Genomic DNA, 15,546 nt, shown 5'->3' with positions numbered 1-15,546 from the left:
GGCTTAAGTCTAGTATAATTTAGGTATGGAGATCAACACAAAGTCCACTTCATCATAGACATGAGAGGGAAGAGACAGTAACATATCCATAATCATTCAGGGCTCTGGGTTCGATCCCCAGTGCCCCTACTGAAAATAAATACATAAACCTAGTGACCTCCCCACCCCGCCAAAAAAAAAAAAAAAAAAAAGAATAAACATAATCATTCAGGGCTCATTCCCATAGACACCCTAAGTCAGCTAACAACATGAATACCTAGGGATGAATTAGCTCCAGGGGTCATCATTAGGACACTAATAGTTGGAAGAATTCACACTCTTTTAGCACTCCTGCGTGCTTTTCACATAACAAACACACACGCAAAGAGAAAGAGATTTATTGCAAGAAATTGGTTTATGTAATTGTTGGGGGCTAGGTAGGCAAGTCTGGAATCTGCAGGACAGGCCATCAGGAAGGGTAGGCTGGAAACTCTCAGGAAGGAGTTGACACTTCAGTCCACAGGCAGAATTTCTTTTTCTTTAGGGAAACCTCAGTTCTGTTCCTAGGACTTTCAACTGATTGGATCAGGCTTCCCCAGGTGATGGAGTATAACCTCCGCTCCTTAGAGTCAACTGATTGCCAGTGTTTATCACATCTACAAACTATCTTCACGGCAACACCTAGATTAGTGCTGGACTGAATAACTAGGTACAGACTAGCCAAGTTGACAAATAAATCTGGACCATCATACCAGTGAAATATCATTGAGTAGTTGTCAAATGTCTATTTTAGATTTGGAATCTGAGCCTCTGAGAGGTAATGACTGTGGGTTTTTTTGTGTTATACCATGCCTCACAGAGGGAGACAAATATATTCCAACATCTACTTGATTAATGTTCCTAAGACTTAAAAGTGTGGGAGAGACAGAACCAGAGATGTGCCGCTTATGTCAGGCAGGTATAAATCTGGAAACAAGTGAGACCGAGCCTTCGTGTGAAGAACTCAGCGGGGCCAGTTGTGGAAACGAGGTAGGGCAGAGATCAGGGGAGGTGGCATAGCTTCATAAAAAGATGATAGACTTTGGAATCGGACACACCTGGTTTGAATTATAGCTTTACTACTTTACAAATGCTGATACCTTAAGCAAATTGCTAGTTAAAAAAATTCCCTTTATTGAAGTATAATTTACATACATTAATAGTGCATCCATTTAAGTGTATATGTCAACGAGTTTTAACAAACTCATAGACCTCTAGTAAGGTGTGTTTGAGCAAAGATCTGATGGAAGTTAGGACATGAGCAATGTAGGTATTAGGACAAGAATGTTCCAAGTAGAAAGAACAGCAAGTGCAATAGCCCAGAGGTGAGTGTTGCTGGAATGTTTGAGAAACTGCAAAGAATCCAGTGGGGTTGGAGTAAGGGGACAGAGATGGAAAGCAGAAAAAGATAAGAGAAGAGGCCCAGGTAGGAGAAGGCTTTATAGTCCACTGTGAAAACCCCAACTCTTAGTGCAACAGGGAGCACTGCAGAGTTTTGAGCAGAGGTGTGACATCATTTGACATATTACAAGGATCACTTTGGCTGCTGTGCTGGGAACTGACTGTAGGGGACAAGTTCAGAATTAATGTAAAGTGCCTGATACCCAGTACATGTTCAATAAATTTTAGCTATTTGGGGGTTATTGATTTCTTAGAACAAATGATGCTGTGACCTCTTTTTGTTTGTTTCTTTTTGTAGATTGCACATACAGATTCATTCATTTACTCAACAAATCTTTGTGAAGCATGATTATAGTAGGTGCTGGGGAATACAAGTTGAGTTAAGAAAGATAAGACGGCTGCAAATTCATAAAAACAGAAAGTAGAATGGTACCAGGGATGGGCGTAGGGGAAAATGGAAAGTTGTTTAATGGGTACAGAGTTTCAGTTTTGCAAGATAAAAAAGTTCTGGGAAAAAAAATTCTGGAAATCTGCTGCACAACAATGTGAATATACTTTGCTGAACTGCAAGCTTAAGAATGGTTAAGATGGTAAATTTTGTGTTGTGTGTGTTTTAACCACAATTTAAAAATTAAAACAAATTTAATATAAAAAATTGAAAGTTTTATTTTAAAAAGCAGAAAAAAGGGGATGAGTATAGCTCTGTGGTAGAGCACGTGCTTAGCATGCAGGAGGTCCTGGGTTCAATTCCCAGTAGCTCAGTGGTAGAGCACATGCTTAGCATGCAGGAGGTCCTGGGTTCAATCCCCAGTACATCCACTAAAAAAAAAAAAGTGGAAAAAAGATACCACTATTGTTAGGGAAATCAAAAAATTTATATGAGAAATATTAGGTAGGGATAAATATGATGAAAAAATAATGGTGATGTGCTGTGACCGAAGGGCTACTTTAAGTTAAAGAAAAAATAAAGATCAATAAGAAAGTATGATTCTGTTTATATATAAAGATGTACTTAGATATCTGTTACCTGACTAGACCCTACTCACTTAAAAGAATTATCTCACTATGAAAAAGTTTTACCTCTTTTATCCCTTAGGATGTGGAATCAATTATATAGTTTTAAAAATAATGCCATTTTTCCTTTTTGTACTACTAAAGATAGATGTGTACATATACGCATATAACATGTACGCAGGTGTATCCATATACATGTACACACATGCACACATCTATATGCTTGTGTACATGTATGTGTACATATGTGTACAGGCCACATAGAGCAGAGACGTGCCTGGTTGCTTATCCAGAATCCATGTCATAAGAGGTAACTTGGGGGTGACTTTCGTTTTCATTCCTGTACTTTTATCTATTGTTTGAATTTTTAAAATAATAGGAATGTAACATCTTGAAAAGAATGAAGTTATTTTGAAAATTAGACCTACCACAATGCAGCAATACTGTTGTGCTGTGGGCGTTGATGAACATTGATGAACCTGGAACGTAGTAATGTAGCAATGCTACTTCAGAGTTGGCTGTTGTTATTCTGCTTGTTACTATGTGGCAGGTCCTGTTCTAAGTATTTAGTTATTTTCTCCCTTAACCATTGCAGATACTCCACATACTGAGACCCAGACAGGTTAGGGCAAAGATCACATAGTTTTAAAGGAAGAAGACCGTATTTTACAGACAAATGTCTTTCAACTCCTTTAACATAAATGGCAGTTGACAGTTCCTTGGCCCTGTACTTGTGTAAAAACTCATCCCTGAAGATGTTCTCAACCGATACTATAATATGTAAGTGCTTTATATGATTCAAAAGAATGATGTGTACATTCTCATAAGGTTTCTGGAAGGATCTGTCACTTTTAAATAAAGGAGTTGAATAACTCTACATTCTAAGACAAACAAAATTCTTATCATGAAAAAAAATTTGTACCTCAAACTTTATAGCAAAATTAGTAACGATAGTACCAGTTTTCCCTTGAAAGGTAATTTTTTAGTTTAAAAGCACATTCACATACATTGGCTCATCTTGATCTCCAAAAACCACTGAGTGAAGCAGGAGGGAGGAGCAGGCATTAATATCCCTGCTTACAGTTGAGGAAGCTGAATCACATATGTGTGCGTCATTCAGTAAGAATGTCTTTGGCCACAAGTAACAACCACCCAACTCTACCTGGTTTAAAGAATACAGAAATAAATTGGCTTGCTCACTTGGATGCCCAGACGTGAGGTGGTCTTCAGGGATGACATAATCTAGATGCACTCACTCCGTTCTCTTTAACTCTCTGATTTCTGCCCTTCACCCCATGTTGGCTTCATCTTCAGCCTGATAGTTAAATGGCTGTCCTGGATCTCAAATCCATATACAACATTGCCGGAGGAAATGACTCTTCCTGTAGCTTTACCTTGAGAACTAGGGAAGTGCCCTCAGAAGTCCTCAGTGAACTTCTCCTCACTTTTTATTGGCACAGATTAATTTATATGATGATTCCCAGATCAATTATTGGCAGGGGTCATGGGATAACCTTTAGATAAATCAAGATACTTGGTGAAAATCTGGACTCTGTTAGGAAGCAGGAAGAAAGGGAAATTACAATGAATACCAGCGGAGCACCACAACCTGGGAAGGAGCTGTCCAGGAGTCTAACTCGCTCTTTTAGGGGAAGCCTCGGGGCCACTCAGGCCAAGATGGCAGGATTCAGCCCCCTAAAGCCCATGCTTTTCAGATAACCACCTCAACCATTTCTGATTCTCATTAGATTAGGATGCCCTTTTTCTGGCTTATATGGGGGCACCCAAGGGGCATTCTTAAACAGAAAGTTTGAAAGTGGGAATCCCATTTTTTTTTTTTTTTGTAAGATTGAAGTTGGATGGCCTGGGAAAAGTTTGCTTTGAAAGCTACATTCTGACAAATTCTCATAAGTATTATTCTTTTTTATTATAAAATATTTCAAGGAATAAAAAACAAAGCTTCAAACAATTTATTGTATTAGACCATATTTGCATTGGATTTTTGAAGAAAACAAATTGCACTTACCGCTGAACTCCCTGAGTATGTTTCCCAGATCGCATTCTTCCTTTCTCCCTCAACAGAGGGAATCACAGTCCTGAATGTGGTACTCATTTTCATGTGGACTTTTTTTTTTTTTTAGAATTCTATAATATTTATTCTCTAGTCAAAAAATAAGCATAATTACTTACAACCAACTCTTTTATTTAAGTTTGGGAAATTTAATCATTTAAAATACAACATTAAACAAAGCCAGCAAGGGTCTTCCTTCGTTATGGGGTAATAAAAAATGGTTCAACTTTTCTGATGGTAGTTGGTCAACCTGCATGTAAATCTGAAATAGTTATAGTCTGACTCAGGAGTTTTAATCATGTGAACGTTTTTATATTTTTACTGCTATGTATAGATCCAAGATACATAATTTTGTTTTGAATATATATATGTATAGATACAGATAGATAGATAGACGTTATATTTATCATAGCCTGAACAGCTCCTTCTACAATGGCACTTTCTGCTCAGCATTGTTCTCGAATGATATCTGTATTGATATATGCAGCTTAGTTCACTCACCCTGATTGTCATATAGCCCATTGTTCAAATACACCCCAGTGCATTATTCACTCTTTGTTGACAGATGTTTGGGTGGTGTTCACAGTTTTACTATTCCAAACAAAGATATTGTGGACACTTTAGAAGATACCTCACGTGCACAGGCAGAAGGGTTCGTCTGGTGGTACGCATTCTGGAGTGGAATTACTGCATGTGCTCATCTTCAACCTTAAGAGATATTGTCAGGTTGCTGCCAATCTGATGGCTGTGAATGGAAGTATAATAATTTCATTTTTTGGTGATATTCCCTATGAATTTGAAATTCTCCAGTTTCTTAAATTTAGTCCCATTTTCCATATTGGTAATTTATTTTCTTTCCTTTATCATGGGAAATTGCAGTGACTATTATAAATCGCTTCAGTTTGATATAGCCTAAGTTAGCCTGTTTTGTCCTTTGAAATATATTGTACCACTTACTGGACAGAGAAATGACACTGAAAGAAAAGAAATAAGCACATTTATACAGATACTTGTCATTTTCTCTCCGAATTGTTATTTAAGATGAGGTAATCTTTTCCTGATAATTTCTGCTCAGTTGATGAAGCACATAATGTAATTAGAATTTCTGTAAGTTGTGTAGGGAATGGAATTTAGCCCCCTTCTTCTCACTGGAGAAATCCCAAGATTAGAAGATTTAAGAATAGCATTGATAACCAATTAGTTTGATTAGTATTTGGCAACTGTGTCTGGTAGAATCCTTGGACTTGCACCTGGAGTGTGACAATGACACTATTGAGTGATGTCACTTTAGCATCTTAAAGCACCAGTCTATTTTTATACAGTGTCTACCCAAGAGATTCAGCTGCACTTGGAGTCACTTTAAGCAAGCTCCCCGAAGAGCTTCCCTGTATTTAGGGGAAGAATTAATGTCAGTAAATCAAAATTTACACCTTATTGACCTAGGAAGTGCAAAGGCAACACAAGAAACAAACATGAGATCATATTTCCATTTTGGTTGAGCACAAGGGGAACATCTAATCCTGAGCAGAGTGAGAGAGAGAGACAGGAGGGAACAAATGCACACTGCCTGAGACTGGACTGTTTTCTCTTGCAGTTTGCTTTGCAAAATCTAGATGGGAAAGGAATAGGCATTTATTTCTCTCATTTTCTATGCCTACCTTTCAAGCAGCTTAGCATCAAAAGAAATATCCAACCTGAAACTGTATTTTCTTTCCTCAAAGAATATGGTGTGAGAAGGTACATGAGAGGGCAGAGGTGCAGCGTGAGCTTGGTGGGCACAGAGAAATACTCAAGTCAAGTCACGATAAAAACGGTAATTTCCAAGACATTTCCAGATGCCTTTGATTTGGGAGAGTTCTTTTATGTTGATTATAGGTTCCTAGAGGGTTGAGCAACACCATTTTATCCTTCTGTTTATAGATCACGCTGTTTAGAAGTGTTACAAACTGTTGTCAAGTTTGCCCGACAGCTCCTACAATGCTTCCTCTGGAGTCCCCAGATGACAATAAGATTTTCTGGCATGCACAGCAAAGGTCACCTCTGGTAATGTTCTGTTAAAACATGACTATAGGACTTTTTATACCTAACAGGTAATAAGGAAGTTTTTAGGAGTTTCCTTTTAACTCATACCTTTTATTATTAAAGGTTAGCAAGTCCTGAAAACATTTTGAAAGTGATTTATTCTCTTGTATTGTTTTTGAAAAGTAAAACTTCCCCTACTCCTCTTGAATTAAAGTAATAGTTTGTTAATCAAGCGGGTTTTTGAAACACATTTTCTTCTCTTGAATATTAGTGCTCCCCCTTTGATTCTTAAGACAACCCTGGTACATAGTCAACCCTTCTAACTGTCAAGTTCTCCGCTCTCCATTCGAACACTAACACATTCTAACACTCTCAGCGTTTCCCTTCTGATAGACACGTTTAAACTTCAGCCTCCACACCAACCACTGTCATTACCCTCTCAAATAGCATAAACCTCAGTGTTCCTTAAGTGACACCTCTGCCTCACCAGCTCCTGGCTGCTAGGACCCTTCCAGCTGATGGACTAGTGATCTTAGCCTGGGAGAGTCAGTGTGTTCAGGGTGAGAAGTGTACTCTTGGGTACATGACTCATTTTCTAGTGTAATGACTTCATTTCTGTTATCCCAGAGGAATGCAGCAGGCATATTGACATTTTGTCTATTGGCCCCACAGAAACCTGTGTTGTTGAACTAACACGCCCAGGCTGGGTCCTGATTGGGCCCCAAGAAACCTACTAGGTGGACAGAGCAACTAATCAGGTCTTTGAGACTTTGACACAAATAGACACCACCCTTGTGACACAAGTTAACTAGGGAAAAGTTAAACTAGGGCTTAAAAAGTTTAACCAGGGCTTAGCAATTTTTTCCCCCTTAATCTGAACTTAAGTAGATAAAGGTCAACCAGGTAGCAGTCTGTTTGTCTGGAACAAGTTTGTAACCTTACTTAAAATTTTGTTGATGAGTCATGAAAAAAGCCAAATCTTTGAGAGCCCTTAGGTATTCTACACAGAGTTTTAGGACATTTCCCCAACCAGGCTCCCTCTTCCCCAAAGGAAGAAATATACTGGGATGTATAAGGGCTTGAGAGATGAAGTGTGAGAGATTTTTCTCTGGCCACCTGATCCCAGTTGGAAATTCACTGGCTAACTGTGTTGCTGATGGAACAAAAAAGAGAATAATAGCCTCTGGCTGAAGATTTTATAATTGAAGCTGAGACAGAGTGGGCCATGTGCATGTTCAGAACAGTGACTGCATTGTGAATTACAACAGAAGTCCCACTTGTCAGTCACACAGACGTTTAAGACCGCAGAAAGGCATCTGATTTGAGACAGGGATGACAAAATGGATCTTTTGGTTTTCCCCACTTTGCCCTGAATACAAAGAGACTGATGACGGCTTTGTTCTGGGATAAAGTCTTACATTCCTTTTAGGACCTACCCAATCATTAATAGAGGAAGAAAATTCCTATCTGGAGTCACTCCTACAATTTTCTGGAATAAGTAACCTTTAGTCCTCATCACCCAGTGGGGAAAGAAAGCAATATAAATGATACCACGCCAGATATTTTGCTTTGTTTGCTAATCACTTTTCCTTCTTTATCTTCAGCGACTGTCTCAATGTTAAACGACTGTAATAAACAGTGTAAAGAAACATGGCTCTAATTTGACAATCTGCCAACATTTAAAACACCTCTACTCTGAACCAGGAATTACACTTTCAAGAATTTATCAGACAAACTGACCAAATGTGGAAAACAACATATTTACAAAGATAATCTTGGCAGCATTGTTTTTCTTTAATATCCAAAGAGTGAAAACAACCTAAAAGTTCATTGACAGTGAACTGATTAAATAAATTACTGTACCTTTATACAGGGAAATAAGGTTAAATAAGGTTGTTTAAAGTCCACTTTCAGTCCTTGTCACGAACCCTGGAACTCTGAAGTTTTTACAGTCCTTCATTGATCTAATGTTTAGTTGATTGCTGTTCCCATATAAGGAAGTTACAAATAATAGGCACTGAGGTCTTGCAGAGTTCAGTGCTTTTCCTTTGGCTCTTATTAGTAGTAAAAGAACATTAACAACACTGATGGGAGAAGGAAGTAAGGAATCTTGACTAATTCTGGACCTTCTCTAAGCAGCTCAATAATCATTTTAACAGCCTGTTTTCTAGATTAATAGGATGTTCCAATGCCTCTTGGGTATATAATACTTAACCAGGTCAAGAAGAGTCATTCCTCTAAAGGCTAGAGGTTTATAACCATTTGATCACAATACATAAAAATAGTTAAAGTGAATATTTTCATCTCTTGTTTATGAGTCTTTTAACCACAGAATCTAAGAAACTCCTGGATGTAACAGATAGAAGAACACCATTAATCCTACTGCTGACATGCTGAAAAGAGAAAATTGACCATTTTGTTAGAAATAAGCCTATGGTGGCAGGTGGATGAGAATCATAAAATTTTGTGGTGCCAAGGTCTAACTGTACAATGGAGTCAGCCAGCGTTGGGGAAAAACAAGAGAAGCTCTGTACGCATACCTTTTTTTGATAATTTATCTCAATGTATTATGAACTTAATTGCTATCCTCACTACACTGTGAACAACCTACGTTCAAGGCTGTTTGTCGTTTTTGTGTCCTCAACCCCCGGCACAGCACCTGATACACGATGGCATTTTATAGTCTTCAAGCTGAATTCAAAAACAGAATTTTGAAAACAAATTAAGGCAGTAGTTCTTAAATTTTTCTGATTAATGCTAGGGATCCTCTCCCCAGAAAAGCTGCACACATCCAGAAATTTCAATATAATTTCAGGGCAGTCATGGACATCTGCTCTCCTCCTCCTTTCATTGACTTTCTAGGGAACCAGAGGTTCTAGATTAAGAGATTCCTAGGTTTAGAATACATAATCACAGAGAGAAGTCGAGGAATCTTTAAAAACATTCCCCATTCTCTCTCTTTTTTCTTTTTTTTACAAAAAGTATGTTTCTTCCATTACTTCACACAGAAGCTTTTTCAGTACACTAAGAAAAAGGGCCCCTTCTTGCGGAAGATGTAAAAACAGTTTATCTATGTAGTTTTAGATTCATTTACAAATTAGATATTTTGCAGTTATTGTAGAAAAATGCATCTTTAGAGAAAAAAGGAATTTTTAAGAAGGCATGTTTATTTAACAAACATTTATGGACTACTCCTTATGAGTCAACAACTGTGGAGGACAGGGGCTAGAAACAATGACCCAAAGAGACCTCAATATGGTGGAGTGCATGAATAATAAACTGGGTATTTGAGTTTGATTTTTGTCTCTGTGTATGTGCAGTGAAGACAGCGGTGGGTGGAATGGACAGAGAGCAACTGTAAATTCTGTAAAGGAAGAAAAAGAACCTTTATTCATTCTGTAAGAGCCTTTGGCTTTCTTATGGTCATATACAGCTCTTAACCTCCCATTCTCAGTTACCAGATAACCCACAAGAAAACGGATGATAATTTCTGAATAAATACTGGCTGATTATGAGGTCTAAGACAGTGCTTAAACTATATTCCTACAGTATAAAGGAGTTGCAGCCATCTAAACGCCATTTCTAAGAGCCAGCATTGTAAACATTTCTCTCATCTGAGTGATGTATTTTTCTTTTTTTGTGTGTGGGGGAGGGTAATTAGGTTTATTTATCTATTTATTTATTTAATGGAGGTCCTGGGGATTGAACCCAGGACCCCGTGCATGCCAAGCAGGCACACTACCACTGAGCTATAACCTCCTCCCTGAGTGATGTCTTTCTGATATTATGTATTTGCTGCATCTTAAACTTTGGAGGAGACCTCAAAGCTGATTTGGTATGAACATCTACTCAAAAGAGGAATTCCTTCTTAAACACTCCTGGCAGCCACAGGCTTTGTTTGAATACTAACAGCAGCAGGATGTATTTGTGATTAACAATAATTATTAGAAACTGCTTCCTCATACTGAGCTAAGCTCTCGTATTTTCCAACCATTTCTCTAAAGCTTTGGCTTCTGAAGCAATGAAGAATAACCCTACCCTCTCTTTCACAGCCTCCAAGTATTTGAAAATAGCTGCCATTTGGATGTCTGAATTCATCTCCAGAAAGAACTTTCTTAATTCTTTTATGTATTCCTCTTGAGAAGTATTTTCAAAGTCATCACCCTCCTGTTCCTACTCTTTCAAACGTAATACTTGGCCAAAGTCTGTGACACCTGGATTAGAACACAATATTCTAGCTGTGATTAATCTCAATGCATCAGAGTCCAGCGGGACTATTCTTTTGATCAGGACACGTCCTTCCATCAACACTCTTACAAGGCTTCAGTTCTCTCCTCCTGTCCCTTTGCCAGGTGTGCTGTACTGTGGGTTTATACTGGAATTTGGTCAAATAAAAATGCTAGGTTTTTTTTCCTGAAGATACCACTATGAAGGCAGGTTTCCCTTCCTTTTACCTTTGCAATGGAATAGGTCCAATTTCATCTTAAATTTGTCTCAGCACTGAAGTAGTTTTAAATCTTAATAATGTCATCATATTTAAACATTACAGCTCTCTTACATGCAAATTTGATAATACCTTCCATAGAATTCTTCATGTTTTCATCCAAAGGACTGGAAATTTCCTCATTTAATGTGAATCATTATTCAACTTGCTTAGGAGTTTCAATAGCTAGGAATCCACCTGGCTAACGATTTTCCCATCATAGCTTCCACCTTAGCCTTAAAGACGTCAATAGGGCTGTCAAGTGCCTTGTTGGACTCAGTGAACACTGTACTTTTAAACCTTTCTAAGCCATACAGTTTCTCTGATGACAAATGCTAGTGACATTTTATCATGGCAGTAAAATTTTACGTGAGCTTCCAAGCTCTATGAAATAAGCAGCTAGAATGGGTGTCAGCTCACAGGAGCAGAAATAAGAGAGCCTGGGTCATATTCACCTATAGCGAACCAGATCAATGGTTCACTGGACCTACATTTTATGAGGAAAGGAAACTACAAGGTAAATTCAGTGAAATAAAAACTCAAGAATCATTCACTGGAGAGGGGTGTTTAAAGGGTTGTGTTTATTACCCCAATTTTTCAAAAAGATTTTTATGAAGTATCCATTTATACAACTTTATTGTGGGTATGTTGAAAAAGGCTACATTAATCTAGTTTTTAGATTTTCTAACCTTCACCCTTTGCCTTGATACAGTTGGTACTAGATAATTATTTAGGCAGATTTGTTTCCAGTGGAAATTTCTCCATTAAAAATAAACTAAAAAAAAAAACTTTGGACATTGACTGTGTTTTAAAGAAAATGAGAGGGGAGGGTATAGCTCAGTGGTAGAATGTATGCTTAGCATGTATGAGGTCCTGGGTTCAATCCCCAGTACCTCCATTAAGAAAGAAAGAAATAAGTAAACCTAATTACCTCCTCCCACCAAAAAAAAGAAAAAGAAAAAAAGAAAATGAAAGCATGTTTATCTTTTTTTGCTTTTATTCTCACCAAACAGTCATAAGAGAAGGTACATTCAATTTCGAGGGGTTATCCAATTTCAGAAGAGACACATAACTGTGTAACAGTGCTGTGTTGGGGAAAGAACAAAGCTTTGGTCGTTGCATCTAGTCAGAGGGGATAAGGTTTCTCTTTTAACACTCTTTGGGGCTCAGCTAACTCTACCTAAACCCAATTTGGGGGATTAGTATTTTAATGCAATTTTCTCCAAGCATGAAAAATACTTCTTGTGCATGATAGAAAAGGAAAAAAATGAAAAATGCTAGCAGGCTCACTGGTGGGGAGCAGGCAGGATCGCTGTACACCCTCATTCATACACAAAGGCCAAAGGCAAAGTGGCAAAGTAGAAAGTTAAGTCATTCCCTACTAATTAAGGTAAATACAAAGTGCAAGTACAAAATCCTATCATTTTTTTTAAGAGCTATTTTCTTGATTTTGGTTTCTTACACAAAGCAGTCTGTCAAGTCCAAAGAGCTGCAGATACCTACCTGTCACCGCAGAAGTTCAGAAAGGCAGGATTTTGGTGTAAATAGCTTGGGTGCTAATTCTTCAAGATAATTTTTAGTTCTCTATCTAGGTAACATGCAACATTTATACTAGAGGAGAAAAAAAAATCTATATTAGACGGCATCACATTAGGACTCCTCTTTCTCTTCTCTGTGGCATCTTAAAATTGAAACTTTAGGAATCAGGCCTACTACATTTTCACCTAAGATGTTTAAGAACTTGCCCTCAGTGACATAACAACTGCTGGAAAACCTGAAACAGGCCCAAATCTGCTGGATCGATAACCAAGAAAGACTTTACTATATGCATCTTAGTTCATAAATCTAAAGTGTAGGTTGGTTAATTATAATTTTTTTTACAGTTGTTTACACCATTCAGAACAGCCACCAACACTCTGTGCTCTGATCTAGAAAAAAGGAACAAGCAGATGAACAGCCCATCCAAAAAGGCTTTAAAAAATAGGTCCTTAGTTTTGAATTACGGTAGGGAATGTTTTCTTGATGACTACTTGATATTGTTGCTCTTCTTTGGCAGATTTTAAATATGGGATGTGGATCCTAAATACAAAGACTACCACAGCACTTCTGTTCTGTTATGCATTTCAGTTTTAACACTGAAGTATGAAAGAAATGTGAATTCATTCTTGTGACAGTAATGTAACTTTATTGTGTGCAGTCTTATTCACATCAAGTATTAGTTTTCCCATGTGAAATAAGTTAAGATTTAAAATGAGAAAGTTATTGTTAATGAGATGCACTGGGCAGTAGAAAAAGCTGAAGAGAGTTTTTGTCTGAAACTAGAAAACAGAACATTCTGGGAAAAAAAAAAAAAGAGGAAAGTACCATAAGTTGCTAAGACCAAAAAAACAGTTTTAGGGACCCAAGGTGGTGATGCTGAATGAGCGTGGGGGAGAGAGGGCCAGGCAACTGTCTCGGGGATGGTTGGGTGGGGGGATTTTCTGTGATGTTTAATAAGGTATTTGCTTGGCAATAATAATCTTTGAATTTTCTCCTGCGTTGCTATAGCTCTTGGTTTTTCCTGCTGTTGACACTTTTACTCCGCAGCATGATATTTGTTTAGTTAGCACAAAGTCCACTTTGTCCTGGAGAAGGAAAAGGTTCTCATTTTGTCCCTGGCGAGCAAAGTCAAACCTCAGGTACACACGGGGGAACAACTGGAAGTCCTATGCAGAATGCATACACTCAAAGTTAGTTTTTTAATTAAAAAAAATTTTTTTTAATTATCCTAGTTTGGTTTCCTCACTGAGTAGACTCCTAGAGGGAAAATAAGTACAGCGAGTTTCCTGGGCTGCTGCAGAACTGGAGTTTAGGCCCACAGTAAACAGTTAAAGAGCTCCGAAGGTTCACGTAAAATCACCAGACAAGGTAGGCTGTGGCCGAGCCCCTCCCCAGGGCTGAGTGTGAGCACGCCTGACACTTTGGAGCAGCTGTCCTCCCACACGTCTGTGCAGAACCCACTCCACTCCTGGGCTTTCCGCATTCTTCACGCCCTGGGTCTGCTGCAGCTCTCCTCCCAGGACACGCTGAACGGACACTTGTGACGTATCTACCTGCCACGCGGGGTGAGGGGGGCAGCAGAGGAGGCGAAGTCCCTACCACTTATTAGAAACATGAGAAGAGAAAAACATCCTTGGACTTGCTTTCATGTTCTAATTGGCAAATATGCGAAAAGACTGACAATCTTGTATGCTGAAGCGGAAATGAACCTCCAATCCGAGACGCAAAATTCTCTAATACAAGATGTAAAAACTTGCAATATCCATTCGACCGTTTCAGCTAAAACTCATAATTTTTTGGAAGTCAGACAGAAGAGACAAAACCAATTGGAAGAACATCATTTAAGTGTGGCAGAAAGCTGGGGATCGTGAGGCCTGAAATACAAAGATAAATGCATTACTGAAGCATAGTCCCCTGGCCCTGAGGTGTGTGGGCAAAGAGGTCACACTTTACTGGGAGATAGTGGCAAAGTGGATGCAGGGCTCCAAGAAAATATTTATCGAGGAACGTGATGATTCATTTATCAGTTCAGAAATCCCAAGTACAAAACTTCAAGATATAAGAAGGATCAAATTATATAATGTACATGATTCAATTAAAAAATTCTTAGCCCTCTTACATTATATTATCTAGATTACAATAGTAAAAAAATCAAATTACCTTCATATGAAACTTTTATAAAAAGAAATCAAATCCATTTTTATGAAATTTTATAGTACAATTATTTTCTAATGGGTCTTTTCTTAGCTCACAGTATTTATAATTCCATTTACATCTGTATAATTTTTCAAATCAAAAAGCAAAAGGAAGTCAATGGAAACCTACATTTTCATTTGCAAAACTCCCTTCAGTTTCCAGGCCAGTAACACATGGTGATGTCGACTTGTCCTCCAGACATGGACTGCTCCCAGAGATCCCACGTTTATGGGGCATGCAGGCCTCTGCTCATTAGGAACGCTTTTTGGTTTGGCTCACGTTTCAAGAAATTCTGGAGCATGTCCATGCCGTCCAAAGATCCCCCAGGTTTCAGGATTAGGTTTCTGTATTTCATTCCAACCTAATAAAATAAACATGCCTAATAATTCATGGTTATAGCAATTTTCCAAATCTCCAGATGCAAAAGAGAAAAAGGGACTTTAGCTACACTGTCCGTCTGGAGGCTCTCCTTTGCCGAGACTATAGCTCTGCAGTATTTATTTATTTTGGTAGCTAAGAGATCTGGAGCTTAGACCTCCGGTCTTCCACACTTCCCCTCTATTACTGTCTTGTCTTAGATTCTCAGCAGCACACTGGGAATGTAAGCAAACAAACAAAACACAGTCAAATGGAATATATAACAGGCTCCTAATTTGCTACCTCATCTCAAATGCAATTTCAAAAGGGTTAGCAAAGCAAGTGTTCAATGAGGCTAAAAACAGGGGTTCTGTGCTGTCAAAATGGCTTCTGCAATGTTTTTAGGAGGGGCTTATAAACAAACCTTCCTTATGGATGGGGCAAC

General features: G+C 38.3%; 1 protein-coding gene and 1 long non-coding RNA gene across 6 annotated transcripts in view; one reads left to right on the top strand and one right to left on the bottom strand.

The window, feature by feature from the left end:
• LOC123615119 (uncharacterized) overlaps positions 1-15,546 on the top strand; it is a 51,020-nt gene that overhangs the window by 15,172 nt on the left and 20,302 nt on the right. The gene's annotated exons all lie outside the window — the stretch shown is intronic.
• The window catches only part of NLN (neurolysin), a 90,653-nt gene continuing 83,406 nt past the window's right edge, over positions 8,300-15,546 (bottom strand). For 2 of the 4 annotated variants that reach the window (XM_045512407.2, XM_074358989.1), the window contains one exon: positions 13,172-15,105. In XM_045512407.2, the coding sequence (XP_045368363.1) occupies positions 14,971-15,105 (135 nt within the window). In that variant the 3' untranslated portion in view covers positions 13,172-14,970. Of the gene's footprint in view, positions 9,891-12,512; positions 15,106-15,546 lie in introns of those variants that run through there. The other 2 variants (XM_074358983.1, XM_074358984.1) reach the window with 2 other exon arrangements.

This window comes from Camelus bactrianus, chromosome 3 (assembly GCF_048773025.1).
Source record: "Camelus bactrianus isolate YW-2024 breed Bactrian camel chromosome 3, ASM4877302v1, whole genome shotgun sequence".
Taxonomy (NCBI): domain Eukaryota; kingdom Metazoa; phylum Chordata; class Mammalia; order Artiodactyla; family Camelidae; genus Camelus; species Camelus bactrianus.
Note: the sequence above shows the minus strand (reverse complement) of the source record. Positions and strands in the feature narration are given on the sequence as shown.